This window comes from Sinocyclocheilus grahami, unplaced genomic scaffold, assembly GCF_001515645.1.
Source record: "Sinocyclocheilus grahami isolate Dianchi unplaced genomic scaffold, SAMN03320097.WGS_v1.1 scaffold48.1, whole genome shotgun sequence".
In the NCBI taxonomy this organism is placed as follows: Eukaryota; Metazoa; Chordata; class Actinopteri; order Cypriniformes; family Cyprinidae; genus Sinocyclocheilus; species Sinocyclocheilus grahami.
In genome coordinates, this window is record NW_015505227.1 from 1,001,564 (window position 1) to 1,017,162 (window position 15,599).

Consider the following 15,599-nt stretch of genomic DNA (forward strand, 5'->3'; position numbering starts at 1 on the left):
TCCTGGTGATTTCACACCTAATTCTTCACCTTAATTCCTAATTCTTTTGCAGTTAACATGCATATTTTCTTCTCCACATGTTTTTGACTGACCCTGCTGACCCACTGAGCATTTTGCTGTCCAATGGTTATGCATTAACTTTTGCAATTTCTAGTATTGTATTAGTTTTGAATATTTCTCATGGGCATTTAATAATTTTTGACTTTCAGTCTGAGTTAAATTTCTTTTTTTGGCTCATTTTATCTGTAAAAGAAAATCTGCTTAATAATTATGCACACCTGAATATAAGACATTTTTCACTTCCAGCCTTCATGAATAATTATATATCAATTATAAATGATTAAATACAAGATTAATAGTATTATTAAGATTGATGTCTTTTGGAATTAGTAAAATTTGCTTGGAAAACAATATGATCAGAATATCAACTTGCATAATAATTATGCATGCACTGTACAGTATTTTTCCTCTTCCGCTGTCATCAGCAATGCAAGGAATGTTGTTATTGGTTGTCAAGGCAGCTAATCAGTATTTAGCAGCCTCGTCTCTGATTGACTGGAATTATGGCATATTTTAATGCTGGGTTGTGTTGAGCAAAGGAGCCGTTGGCATTTATAGAGCACTGAGGGCCGGCATCAGATGAGCAAGCTAGTGAAACATTGCACGTGCAAAAGAGAAGGTCTGCACACATCCAAAAACTTATTTTAAATGCAAAATTGATTTTCGTGTGCTCGAAATACTTTCTTCTTTGCGAGACAAACATTTTCTCCACAAAACTCAGGTCACGCGCGTGCAAAACGCACTTTGCGCACTCAAAATATGATCTTTCACACGCAGAATTGTGGCAGAGATATAATCCCATACCCACAAGGCTATGGCTCTGACAGAGGTTACTCTACGCTCAGGATACTAAGGGGTGATTCTATTATATGTCTCAATGAGATAATCAGCTTTGTCTTAAGATGTCTTCAGTTTTATTTTAGGAGAAACGTTAAACTTTTACTAATATTGTAAATACTAAAACTGTCATTTAAATAGTTATTTATTAATATCATTTAAATAGTCATTTAAATAGCATTAAACATCTCAGAATATCAAGGGTTACTAGTTTAAATGTTTAAATTTATCTTCAATGTCCAGCATTGTATACACCACATTTTCCAAACACACTAGAAAGGACTTACAAGTGCAAGATGTTTAGTATAAGAGCAATCCATTTTTTAACAAATGTAACACTAGTGTACCAGTGTTTTTTTGTTGTTGCTTTGTTTAGTATTAAAATTTTGTCTTGTAAAGCCCATTTTTGCATGCATGTAAATATAGGTAATGGTTTCCTCTGTTAATCGCTGTGCAATAAAACACTATCTACATAAAACAACTTCAAATATGACAATGCATGTATTGTCTTTGATTTAAATGGTGTTGATAAATGGCATTGAAGCTAACCAGAGTGAAGAAAAATCAAATAAAAAAGGATCTCTTTACCATTTCAAATGTTTCTCCTAGACAGAAATTAGGTTACCTTAATATTGAATGGAAACCTTTGCTTGAGTCTCCTGCTTCTCAAACTTGTCTCCTGAGATAAAAACTCTAACACTCTCACAATGGTCTTCTTTAAAGCTTTAGAAGAGATTTCAACAACTTTACACACTGTGCTCAGATTTTTCTCCTTAGCTGAAGACTCTGGATCTCTCATAACTTTACAAAGTGTGCACCAAGTCAAATGCCTCACTATGAAAACATTTCTTCTAGTGCTGTGCAATATATAGAAATTATCGAAATATCGCAAATGTACATATCGCAATATGCATATCGCTACGGCTTGCAATATTTGGGGCCATGAACAAAAGACAAAGAGAAAATCACTCATTACTCTTACCTAAATAACTTTTGTAGCTTAAATAAGAATCAGTGCATATTGAATTCAAAGAGTAAATACTAAGCTGTGTTTTATTTTTCCTTTTTAATATTTAGTTCCTAAACTCATGTTAAAATGATTACACTAATGTTAAAATGACATTTTTATGTAATGCTCGAGTAAATCACTACCGTTCACTTTCAGAAGTTGTTGTAGGAGTGCTTTCTTATCAGAATCAGAATGAGCTTTATTCACCACTTAAGTGTGCACAAACACAAGGAATTTGTTGTGGTTTTACAGGAACACTTGGTACATACATACATACAAATAACCATATATATATGACACAAGATAGTTATAGAAGTTCACAGAACTGACTCAGCAACAGCTGAGTAAAACTGTTCCCTTTCAGTCAGTCACGTTCGACGTTACATCGCCCAATCACCTTCGAGTGTAAACTAAACAAGCCAATGACAGTTGGCGTGCGTGTTTCGGCACGCGCACCCCGCCCCGCAGCGCGGGTATAAAAGGAGAGCGCGTGCAGATGCACATCAGCTTTGTGCTTCGGAGCCGAGCCTTCTCAGGACGAATCTCCGCGAGTGTTTGGAAGAAACAGCTGCCGTTGGTGTTGGTTGGACCATTTCTAAAAGAGCTTCACAAGTGACGGGCGTCTTTTTAAAGATGGCTTCCCGCTCGTGCGTTTCTGGATGTGGTCGCTTCCTGGCTTCATCTGATGGTCATGATCGCTGCATCTCGTGCCTGGGCTTACAGCGTGCTGAAGCAGCGCTCATGGATGAGTCATGTTCTCAGAGCGGGAACATGACCATCGCGACGTTGCGGTCTAGATACCTCCTCATTAAACGGGGGAGTATCCCCCTTGCCATGCCCTGGTCTAGCTCCTCCGGTCGGAGGGCTACTTCAGTTCATGGTCAGGGAGACCTGAGGATCACGGTGAGAGCTTCCCCATCGAGTACGTCTCCGCGGGCCTCTCATTCCTCTGGCATGTCGCACCACCTGTTGTTCCCGGTCGAGTGTGCTGGGTCCTCGGACAGGGCGGGGTCCAGCATCTTGTGCGGAGCACAGGCAGATGACAGGATGTCGATCGCTGCATTGGAGGGCGAGGTAGGCTCTGGAGATGAGGATTCGGCTGCGCTGCCTCCGTCAGGAAGGGTGGCGTTGCCCGAGTCAGATCCAGAGCTGACCGCTATGCTTTCCCGGGCCGCCACTGGAGGCTTCCTCCTTCTCCCGAACGCTCGAGGCTGGATGATTGGTTCCTGGGGGCGCAGGCCGGGCGTCGGCATCCGCCTCCGGTTCCATTCTTCCCGGAAGTGCATGAGGAAGTTTCTAAGTCTTGGAAGGCACCTTTTTCTGCCCGAAACAGACTTGGTGCCTCCTCCGTCCTCACCACCCTCGACGGTGGAGCGGCCCAAGGGTATGTGGACATCCCCCCAGTTGAGCACGCTATTGCTATGCAGCTCTGCCCGCAAAGCGCCGCCGCCTGGGGAGGTAGTCCACGCCTTCCGTCCAGGGCCTGTAAGTTCTCGTCCGCGCTGACGGCCAAGGCATACAGTGCTGCCCTGCACGCCATGGCCCTCCTGCAAGTCCACCAGGGTGACGAAAGTCACGGCGCGGGCCCTGGGTCAGACGATGTCCACATTGGTGGTCCAGGAGCGCCACCTATGGCTGACCTTGACAGATATGAGGGAGGCCGACAAGTATCGCTTCCTGGACTCCCCAATCTCCCAGGCCGGGCTATTCGGCGAAGCAGTGGAGGGCTTTGCCCAACAGTTCTCCGCCGCGCAGAAGCAGACAGAGGCGTTTCGACATATCCTGCCCCGGTGGTCTGCTGCTGTCTCCAGCCCCCAGTCTCCACACGGCCGTCCCCCTCTCCTTTCGCCTATGGGCAGCAGGGTCCGGTTCAGGGATGCTATGCCTTCTCACGAGCCCCCTGCCCAGCTGTGGAGCCAGGTAAGTGGCGCGCCGCGCACTCAGACCCCACCCTGGGATGCACAGCCTCCCGGGTTGGGTCCCTGTGTTCCACTCCGCTGCCCCACTGCACACTCTGCACACTCTGCGGTATGTCGGTGGTTTCCCTGGTCCCACTTGTTCGGTCGCTGGGGGCCTGGTTAGCACTCCCCAGGCCGTCTCGCTGGCTCTTGAGAACCATCAGACTCGGCTACGCAATTCAGTTCGCCCGGCATCCTCCCAAGTTCAGAGGTATTTGGTTCACCTCTGTTCTGGACAGGGATGCTCCTGTCTTGCATGCAGAGATTGCGGTCAGCTGGCGAAGGACGCGATACAGCCGGTCCCTCCAGCCAAGATGAGGTCAGGTTTCTACAGCCCATACCTCATCGTACCCAAGAAAGGCGGTGGGTTACGACCAATCCTGGACCTGCGCGTACTGAACCGGGCCCTTCACAAGCTCCCGTTCAGGATGTTGACGCAAAAACGCATCTTTCAATGCATCCGTCCTTTCGATTGGTTCGCAGTGATCGACCTCAAGGACGCGTACTTTCATGTCTTGATTCTCCCTCGACACAGACTGTTTCTCCGCTTTGCGTTTGAAGGGCAAGCGTATCAGTACATAGTCCTCCCCTTCGGGCTATCCCGGTCGCCTCGTGTCTTCACCAAGGTTGTGGATGCAGCCCTCATTCCATTGAGGGAGGCGGGCATTCACATTCTCAACTATCTCGACGACTGGCTCATATTGGCCCAGTCACGAGCGCAGTTGTGCGAACACAGGGATACTGTGCTCAGTCACCTCAGCCGGTTGAGGCTTCGGGTCAACTAGGAAAAGAGCAAACTCCCCCCGGTGCAGAGGATCTCTTTTCTCGGCATGGGGCTGGACTCGGTCAACCTCTCAGCACGTCTCTCAGTAGAGCGTGCCCAGTCGATGCTGAACTACCTGGGGTCCTTCCAGCGCAAGACGGCGATTCCACTGAAATAGTTTCAGAGGCTCCTGGGGCATATGGCATCCGCAGCCGCTGTCATGCCACTCGGGTTGCTTCATATGAGACCGCTTCAGCGTTGGCTTCACGACCGGGTCCCGAGATGGGCATGTATCCAGGCATGTTGTTGTGTCAACAGATGCCTCCACCAGGGGCTGGGGTGCCATGTGCAATGGGAATGCAGCTCCGAGGCTCCGGCCGGGGCCCCGACTGCAGTGGCATATCTACTGCCTCAAGTTGCAAGCAGTATGGCTTGCTCTGCGCCGCTTCAGATCGCTGCTGCACAACAAGCATGTACTGGTCCGTACGGACAACACTGCGACCGTTGCGTACATCAACCTCTAAGGCGGTCTACGCTCCCGTCGCATGTCTCAACTCGCCCGCCATCTCCTCCTCTGGAGTCAGAAGCATCTGAGGTTGCTTCGCGCCGTTCATGTCCCAGGCGAGCTCAATCGTGCAGCCGACGAGCTCTCACGTCAGCCCGCCCTTCCAGGAGAATGACGACTCCACCATTCTATACCTCCTCATTAAACGGACTCAGTCCAGCTGATTTGGAGATGCTTTGGGGACGCTCAGGTAGACCTGTTTGCCTCCCCAGACATGTCCCATTGCCAGTTGTTTTACTCCCTGGCCGAGGGGACCCTCGGCACGGAGGCACTGGCGTCCAGCTGGCCTCGGGGCCTACGCAAATACGCGTTTCCCCCAGTGAGCCTTCTCGCAAAGACACTGGGACAGGGAGGACGAGGAGCAGGTCCTCTTGGTAGCGCCATACTGGCCCAGTCGGACTTGGTTCCCCAAACTAATGCTCCTCGCGACAGCTCCTCCTTGGCAAATTCCTCTGAGGAGGGATCTCCTTTTGCAGAGAGGGGGCACCCTCTGGCACCCGCGTCCAGACTTGTGGAATCGCCACTTGTGGTCCCTGGACGGGACGCGGAGGTTCTAGGTGGGCTACCTCCAGCGGTAGTAAACACCATCACGTCAGCTAGAGCCCCGTCTACCAGACACGCTTACAGGCTGAAGTGGCGCGCTCTCCTTTTATACCTGCGCTGCGGGGCGGGGTGCGCGTGGCGAAACGTCTCCGTTCCCTCTGTAGCGTCTCGACTAATCTAACACACTAATTTTAATTTGATTTAACAAATCAATTATTCAATGGTTAATTATTCATATTTCCCCATGAGCTGATTCGCTACACCTCCTTCAGGGAACGAGGGTTACAAAAGTAACCGAGACGTTTCATCTCAGCATGTGGCACTTTAAGCATTATCGTATCGCATATCGAATATCGCATTATTTAATGAGTTATCGCAAATTGCATTTTTCTTCAATATCGCACAGCCGTAATTTCTTCCATATAATATGTATTAATAATCAAATTAGTCAATTAATAATCAAGACTGAGTAATAACCCATTTATGTGCCTTTCAGCAAAGAAAGGTCCAGGGTTACATTTTCTGTAGATCAGTTTTTATTAAGGCATCCGGTACATTACTATTTCCAACAACAAATTATGTGCCAAAGTACATAAACATTGTCCTATAAAAAGTAACATTGTCCCGTCTTTCGGGACAGACAAGGGATGAATATGTCGTCCGTGTTCAGTACCAGAAACCATCTCTTTGGCTTTGATTCCTTATAGCATCTCTGTCTTTGAGACTGTTTTGGACAGTTTGTAAATGCAGAGTTTTGTACCTTCTAGTTCTTAAATTAGCAGTTAATACCTCACAGTATAAAAACTAGCAGAAAACAACACTCATGTTGACCTGTTTTGAGAAATTTATGAAAGTAAACCCTAAACTATCAGCGCAGTTTTTCTAAGTCGATCATGTCCAAGAATGGATTTTTTTTTTCCATGCGAGATGTACACTACCTTGTATAAAGCACATCAAGATCATACCCATGTTGATGGCCCCTCACTGGCAAAATCAGAGCTTTGAGAAAATGTGTTTAAAAGGGACTGTGTTTTGAGGTGAAATTGGCTAATTAAGTGTTTCTGGCTAACTGAATTTATCTGCTTTGTGTTTCTGTGGTAACTTTAGTGATACTAATTGAGAGTCGACGAAGAGAAGTTTAAGAGTCATTTAACAAGCTGACCTTTGATTACTGCCTGCTGTTTTACAAGGGGCTGATTGTATTTTATATCAGGACAGGTCAAGAGCTTTGTCATTTATTACTGGACTCTAGAGTTTTGTAGAATAGAGAAACATTATTATTTCAAATTAATTTGTCAGCTAAAATTAAATTTAATTAAATTCATAAATTATTTTTAAATGAAGTAATTCATTTATAATTTAAATAAATATAAAATTGTAAAAATATAATATTTTATTTGTCAGAGCATGAATCACTAAATAGCTATAGTTGCTCTCATCATGATTTGTATGAGCTTTTACACAAATTCGCAGGTCAACTCAGCTTGCCAAACAGACGTGCAGTGAAACTTCATACTCTAATAAAAATTATTTTGAAAATCAAAGGCTTGACTGAATGTATATCATTAGAATTGTTTTTTTCATTTATTTATTTATTTATTTATTTCAGAGATAATTAATTTGATCAACCGGAGTCTGAAATTTAAATTTAACATTGTAATGCAAATATTTACATTAACTTGACTTGACTCTGATCACAAGTCTCCTGGAAGTCATATTTTGAAGGATAATAAAATTTCAAGAGCTGAGATGATCAGATTTCGTTTGAGGTCATGTGCTATGCTATGACTGTTTGTGTGGGCATTATTTATGTAATTCTGAAATCAAAATTCACAGATCCAAGCATGTGTAAAGTTCAGGGTGCTCATGACAAACCTGTGATTAACATTATGAATTAATGAATGAATGAAGCATTTATATAGTGCTTTATTGTGTATTGCTGTACACCCAAAGCGCTTTACAATCATATGGGGGGGGTCTCTCCTCATCCACCACCAGTGTGCAGCATCCACCTGGATGATGCGACGGCAGCCACAGTACAACGGCACCAGTGCACTCACCAGCTACACGTGGAGAGGAGAGAGAGATAGAGCCAATCAAGTGAATAAGAATTATTAGGAGGCCATTATGAACAAGAGCCAGTGGAGGGAATTTGGCCAGGACACCGGGGTTACACCCCAACTCTTTTTACGAGAAGTGCCATGGGATTTTCAATGACCACTGAGAGTCAGGACCTTGGTTTAAAGTCTCATCCAAAGGATGGTGCTTTTTACAGTATAGTGTCACCATCAATATACTGGGGCGTTAGGACCCACACAGACCACAGGGTGAGCACCCCCTGGCTTCCAACAACAACCTCGTTTTCCAAGGAGGTCTCCCATCCAGGTACTCACCAGGCTCAACCCTGCTTAGCTTCAGTGGGCAACCAGTCTTGGGCTGCAGGGTGATATGGCTGTGGATAATTAATTCTGAGCCCACTCAATGTAATTAACACTGAACTACCAGGAGCATGTAATTATTCTGTTCAAATGGCTTTGTTTCCCTGTATAATGGCTATGCGGTGTTCCACACAATATATAGATATATATATACTCAATCACACAATAAGTAATAAAATCACCCTTTGTTTTCATGAAGGAAATATCTTTTTCAACTTATTTTTTTTAATTTTTTTACTAATTGAATTTTCCTTGTAGGGCTGTCAATAGTTTTATATTTAAATTTTGTATTAATATTAAACAATACACCTTTTTCATTGAATAATATTTAAATACATTTATTTTCATCTTTATTTAAATGAATTTTATGCATTTCAGTAAACCTTCACTTCTATATATTGCACCCAAATATTTCTGTTTGTTCACACTGTGAGCTGTGGGTGTCCTCTGCATCATTCAGTCACTCCACTGCACTGGTATCACATGTAGTTTGATGCCAAACATAAACAACATAATGGGGGCTGAACATCTTGTTTTTGATTTTCAGTACAAAACGAGTTCTGACGTATATACGTTAAATAAGTGTCCTTTTCAAATTCTGATTGAGTGTCAGCATTTCATTGTTTGAAAACACAGCTGAGAATCTGTTCAAATTTGTTTGTCTGTTTGGGTGAACTGATTATAACTTGATTAATTAGCATTTTGAGTAGAAATTAATGTAAGTATTGCTGTTTATTACAATTTATTGTTATATTAGAATGTATAAAAAAAGAATACAATTCAATAATAATCATTAATAATCATTCTAATTCCATTAAAATAATATACATCCTACCATTTTTCCCCTGTTCATTTAGTGCAAAACAGTATGGACATTTTTTTTTAATATTTGATAATATTTTTATTGCATTTTATCATTCAAAAATGTATACAGTTGATTTAGCTTTATCACCCTGCCATATATTGTAGTTACAGTTATTTGGTGTGTCCATTGTTTTTTCAGCTGCTCAGATCAGCAGATGTTTTGAGAAATTTTTGAAAGTAAACCCCAAACTATCAGCACAGTTCTCCAAGTTGATCATGTCCAAGAATGGATTTTTTTGTTCCCTGAGAGATGTGCAGTAGCTTGTATGAAGCACGTCGAGATCATATGCATTTATTTCCTGAGATGCGTGCTGATCCTATAAAAACTAAAACCATGGATGTCCGTATAAATTACATTTGCAGGAACAGCAGTGTTCCTCATTGTGCTGCCAAACAAACAAACTTCATTCCGTTGGGTGGAACCTCATTTTCAAATGAATATGTTTTAATATGTTTACGGCACGGTACTTAGAATGCATTGTTTTGCGCATCCGTTTCTGCGATTTGAAAAGACATCAAGAGCAGAGCTACTCATATCCATTATGAATTATTCAGCAGCGATATCCCCGTTCGTTCACCTGTTATTTCCGGGCCAGAGGATGAACAGACACAGTGACATGTTAGCTTGAGTTGTTAGCTCCAGTGTGTGCGTGTGTTCTGCTGTAGTGCCATGGAGCCGGATGAACTGTCCATTGCTTTTGTGAGTAGAAGATTAATAGATGTGTGCTTGTTTTATCTCAGTGAACAGCAGACAGGATTGTGAATAGAGAAACAAATTCAACCATGATTTGATAGGCAAAGGTGAACAAATCCATACAGTAAAGATTAAAATGCTATTTACTTGACAAACAGAGAAAAAAGTTATATTGTACAGTTAAAAAGTTTCTCAGAATCATTCAGATTCATTTTATTTCTCATTTGTTCATTTTGTCTGTATGTAATTGTTTAACATCCAAAATGATCAAAGCCAAGCTTTCCAACACATCATGTTTGTGCAATGTTTAGATAATTTGAGACCTTGTAAACAACAGACTGACTGAAGCTACACAAAAGATCTGGTGAAAACAACAATGAATTATATTGCTGCTCAGTGGCTTCCATTCACATCTGTGCTGAGAAGACTCTCACAGACCTGAATTAATTTCTAATTCATGCTGGTTTATTCTGGTTTGGTGCTACCAGCACTGTTTTAAAGACACAGCATCAAATGAACAGTATAATTCAACTTTCAAGCACAATGCATTCCATATATGTGGTACTTCAAGTTTGAAATTGCCCTGATGATAGAGACATTCCTATATATACATACAAGTCAGAGGGCATGATTTTTTTTTTTCTTTCTTTAATAATATCATGTAACTTTTTGTTTAAATTATTTAAGCAATATCACATTTTTTCCAAATTATAGTTCTTTCAGAACTATATTATATTATATTATATTATAGTATAGTATATTATAGTATATTATAGTATATTAATTATATTACATAAATAGCCCTGTCTGCGACAGCAACAGTTTGTCTTCCCTGATTTATTTACATAGATATCGTCTGAAGGCTTTGATCCTTTGTCAGCGAGAAACCTAGAAATATGTGCTGTAAATTAAATGTGAAAACAGTTTGTGTTGAGATGAAAGAACAAGTGGATGTGGGAGCATTTGTAATTATCATCATCCACCAGTCATGTTTATGGAGGTTTTTTTTCGCAATACTTTTAATTCCAGTCATGCTATTTATTTATTTATTTTTCATTCTAAAATAATACATGTATTTATTCATTTATTTAAAGAATGACTAAAAAATGAAATTCAATTTAAACATTAAAAAAGAAAGAAAAAGTTATGACCCTGTACTCTAATAATACTGTACATGTATGAAATTAATGTTTTTTCTTTTCTTTTCTTTTCTTTTCTTTTCTTTTTTCTTTCCTTTCCTTTCTTTGACTTTCTTTTCTTTTCTTTTCCCAGCTCGCACTTTGATCCTGTGGAATCAGACATCTAGTCCCACCAACTCTACAGGTCAGTTTACAACTCAGGTCTTTATCTGTAAATATGACAAATTGCAAACAGAAACAGTGTTTCAGCCCGTGGCCATGACTCTAATATTCCCAAGAAAATATTTAGTTTAGTCTTTGATATCATGCACTAGAGATTCTGTTTTTAATTATTAATAACAAATAGTAAATTCAGAACTTGAAAGATGTAGTGTGTCATTTTTGTGCCAATAAAATAACCAGATAAATAAAATAACCTGCTTTAAAACAGGTTTCCCAAAACACAACCTATGTCCACCATCGGTTGGTCAAACAGATGGTCCCATGTTCAAATGTATTTTCTTTCTGCGAAAAATGTACTCTGAATGCAGTGGGATAAGACATATATGTGAAAGTCCCCCTGGAAGATTAAGAACTCTTAAAAACACTTTTTAATCTCCACTGGAGCCCCACAGATCCTTTTTGATTGAAAGAACAATGTGTGGAAAAACTCTGAATTCTGAAAAAGAGGCTAATTCAGATGATAGGAGTGTGTCCTGCGGCTCACACAAACACATAGAAGAAAGCCACAGAGATGAAGATGGATAAAGAGATTGAAACCATCTTCATTAATCCCACATGTCTGCCATGCAGCCATAAGCCTTAAGCGCTTATGCTAGAGCCTCTGAATATGTTTACTCTCCAGTTTCTTAAGAATAAGCATTTCTTTAGGAAATGCGAGACTCGATCGTTGCCCAGATACCACATAGAAAATAACCAGTGTTAAATGATCTCCTGCGAATGTAATAGGAAACACTTGGTGCTGATTGACTCAATTTAAAATGGTAGGTATTGATTCTGTGCACGTAGTGGAAAGCTCAGCGCGTTTCAGTAAATATTGGAACACCACTCATAAATTTGTGCACATTATATTCTGTGCTTGTTTAATAAATATTTTATCTAATCAGACTATACTTTCAGCTGCCAGTACGTAACACTGCATTTCAACAGTACACCTTTTCTTTTGGCACTTTTATTGACAGTGATTAGACTACTCAAAAGTTTGGAATAATGAAGATTTTTTTTTTATGTTTTTGAAATAAGTCTCTTATGCTCACTAAGGCGTCACTTTGATCATAAACACAGTATAAACAGTTTTGAAATATTACTGTAATTTAAAATAACTGTTTTCCTTTTTTATATATTTTACCATAAAACCAGTCATAAAGGTGAATTTTTCGAAATTGAGATTTATACATCATCTGAAAGCTGAATAAATAAGCTTTCCATTGATGTATGGTTTGTTATGACAATATTTGGCAGAGATACAGCTATTTGAAAATCTGAAATCTGAGGGTGCAAAAAAATCGAAATATTGAGAAAATCGCCTTTAAAGTTGTCCAAATGAAATTCTTAGACATGCATATTACTAATCAACAATTAAGTTTTGATATATTTACAGTAGGACATTTACAAAATATCTTTATGGAACATGATCTTTACTTAATGTCCTAATGATTTTTGTCTTAAAAGAAAAATCAATAATGTTGACCCATACAATGTATTTTTGGCTACTGCTACAAATATACCCCAGCGACTTAAGACTGGTTTTGTGGTCCAGGGTCACATATATTTTATTCCTCTGATGGAAAAGCTGAATTTTCAACAGTCATTACTCCAGTCTTCAGATCATTATCTTTCAAAAATAATTTTAATATGCTGATTTAGTGCTCATTTTTTTATCAGTTATTGTTTTCTCAGTTATCAGTAATGGTTCTATTTATATTAATTTGAAAGCAGTTGTTGCTCCTAGTTATCGTTAGCATACTATATACATTAATATAGTTTTCATTATGGTTGTTGGTGTGTTATTTTTCAACATACAACCTTATGAAAACAGCTGAACTACAATCATGCTACTGAATTATACAGCTAGTTAGCAGCATACTTTTAATTATGATCTTCTCTTTATTACTTTACAGGGTTATAGTTTACTAAAACAAACAAAAAAAACATTATTCCTTTCTTTTTTCATTCTTTTGTCCTTCCTTGCTTCCTCCATTCCTTTTAAACATCTGTCCAGTTTTTTACTTTCTTTCATGTCTGCCCTTTTTTCTTTCTTTCTTTCTTTCTTTCTTTCTTTCTTTCTTTCTTTCTTTCTTTCTTTCTTTCTTATATTTTCTTATATTTAAAACCTATTAATTTAGCCCATGAAGCACAATTCATATTTTTTTCTAATGTAAAATATTATGAAAAGAGCTTAACTATAGTCACACTGCTGAAAAATATAGCTAGTTCTAGCGTTAATTACTACTTTTAGTTATAACTTCATCAGGTTTCTCACTCTAAAAGAGGATTTCATACTCTAAAATACCATCAATTCCAGCCAAGAAAGCAAAAATATGTGTGCTTGTGTTTCATAATCTATTGCTTTAATCTAAGTCATTCTTTTCTATCTTCCTCTGCCTTTCAGGTTTGTTCTGTAACACTTCGATTGATGGCATTGGGACATGCTGGCCCAGGAGCAGTGCTGGAGAAGTGGTGTCCCGCCCCTGTCCGGAGACCTTCCTCGGAGTCCGATACAACACCACCAGTAAGTGCTGAGCATCTCACATCGAATCGCTCTTTCACGCCTGTCCCATCTGGACTGCTCCGTCTGTTCCTGTTTATGACAGCACAAGCTGTTTATTTATTTATTTTATACATCTGTTTTATAGAAGACCTAGTCACTCGACTCATACATTCTTGCATCTCTTGTCAAGCTGATGTTGTTGGACTTCAAACAATGGCAGGTCTTTGGGGATATTTTCAAGGCCTGTGACGTGTCGAAGTCATGTTTTGGATGAATGTATACAACTGGCACTGCTTGATAGGAACAGCAGCAGCCCGAGTGTCATAATCGAGCTGACAGCTGAGAGCTACACTACATAACAAGCTTTCAGATTCATGTTTGCGTGTGTGTAGGACAGAGGGAGGAAGTGTGTGCGCCTCTGCCAAATTGGCCTGTGTGTGTTGGGCTGCATGTAGGTCAGTTTTTGAGCTGGTGCATGCTACCAAATTATGTTTTACCATTGCTAACAAGCTCACTAATTGTTCTGCCAGTGTGAGTGTGTGAGTGTGTAGCTGTTATGGGAGAGACTCACTGCTGTGACAAAAGTGTTCCAGTGTCCCTCAGAGACAAGTTCTAAATGCTCCCTTTGGGCGGAGGTGTAGTTTTTATGAAATTAAACATTGTAACATTGTCTTCTTCCATTCATCTTTCCTTCTTTTTGTCTTCTCTTTATTCCTTTCTTTCTTTTGTCATTCCTTCCATTCTTCATCCATCCCTTCCTTTTAATATTCCTTCTTATTTTATTCTTCCTTCCCTTTTACTATTTTTTACCTTTTTCTACCTTCCTTCCATTTATGTTTTCTTTCTTTGTCTTATCTTTATTCTTCCTTCCTTCATTCCTGTTCAGTTTTCTTTCTTTACGTCTTTTCTTTATTCCCTTTTTATTTTTATCCTTCCTTCCCTTCTGCATTCCTTTTATTTTCTTTCTTACAGTTGTTTTTCCTTCCTTCCTTCACTTTCATAATTTTTTTGTCTTTTCTTTCATTCCTTTTTGTCTTTTCTTTTTTGTTACTTTTTGTGTCTTTTTATCCTTTTTTCATCTTTCCACTTGTTCATCTCTTTATTCACTTCTTTCTTTCTCATTATTTTGTCTGTCTTTTCCTTCCTTCCCTGCCTGCCTTACTTTTATTTTCTTTCTTACATCTTTCCTACCTTTCAATTTAGTTTTTACCTTTTCTTCTTTTTTCTTTTTGTCTTCACTTACTGTTGTTTTTGTCTTCCCTTCCTTCCTTCTTTCTTTCCTTTCTTCATTCCTTCCTTTTATTTTTTTCTTTCTGCTTTCTTACCTTCCAAATTTGTTCTTACCTTTCTTTCTTTGAGAGAGGAGGAGATAAAGAGAATGAAGTCTGATGCCAAAGTTATTGTTAAAGATTAAATATATTAGAATATGGATGTGCAGCCAGGGGACAGATATAACTCATGAGTAATGATTTATTTGCACTTTTTTATCCTTAATAATAATTAATTTTTCTCCTGCACCTGGAACAAAGCTTAGAAATATAGTGAAATGTGTAATAAAGCAGGTGTTAGGAACATTCTTGCTGCCACTGGATTGCACTGTGTGTGTGTGTGTGCGCGCGTTTTTGTGACAAATGAGGACATAAATGTGTATAATGACAAAGGTATGACATAGGTATTACAAGGAGAAGGTGACTTTTCAGGACATTACCCCATGTCCCCACTTTTCAAAACGCTTATAAATCACACAGAATGGAGTGTATTGAAAATCTGAAATAGCACAAAGTTTCCTGTGAGGGGTAGGTTTAGGGGTAGGGTTGGTGTAGGGCAATAGAATATACGGTCTGTACAGTATAAAAAACATTACACCTGTGGGATGTCCCCACTTTTCACAAAAACAAACCTGAGTGTGTGTGTGTGTGTGTATGTGATTGACACACTTTGTCATAAATATTAAGGAATGGCCCTACACCCATAGATGCTTGGCTAGTTGATTAGTGTATTAAGATTCACTGGAGCTGA

The 15,599-nt window shown here is 40.0% G+C and overlaps 1 protein-coding gene across 1 annotated transcript in view; it reads left to right on the forward strand.

Annotated features, from left to right (window-relative positions):
- The window catches only part of LOC107582912 (corticotropin-releasing factor receptor 1-like), a 112,427-nt gene that overhangs the window by 63,578 nt on the left and 33,250 nt on the right, over nucleotides 1-15,599 (forward strand). The window contains exons 3-4 of the mRNA XM_016268939.1: nucleotides 11,004-11,054; nucleotides 13,482-13,601. Of these exons, the coding sequence (XP_016124425.1) occupies nucleotides 11,004-11,054; nucleotides 13,482-13,601 (171 nt within the window). The remainder of the gene's footprint in view (nucleotides 1-11,003; nucleotides 11,055-13,481; nucleotides 13,602-15,599) is intronic.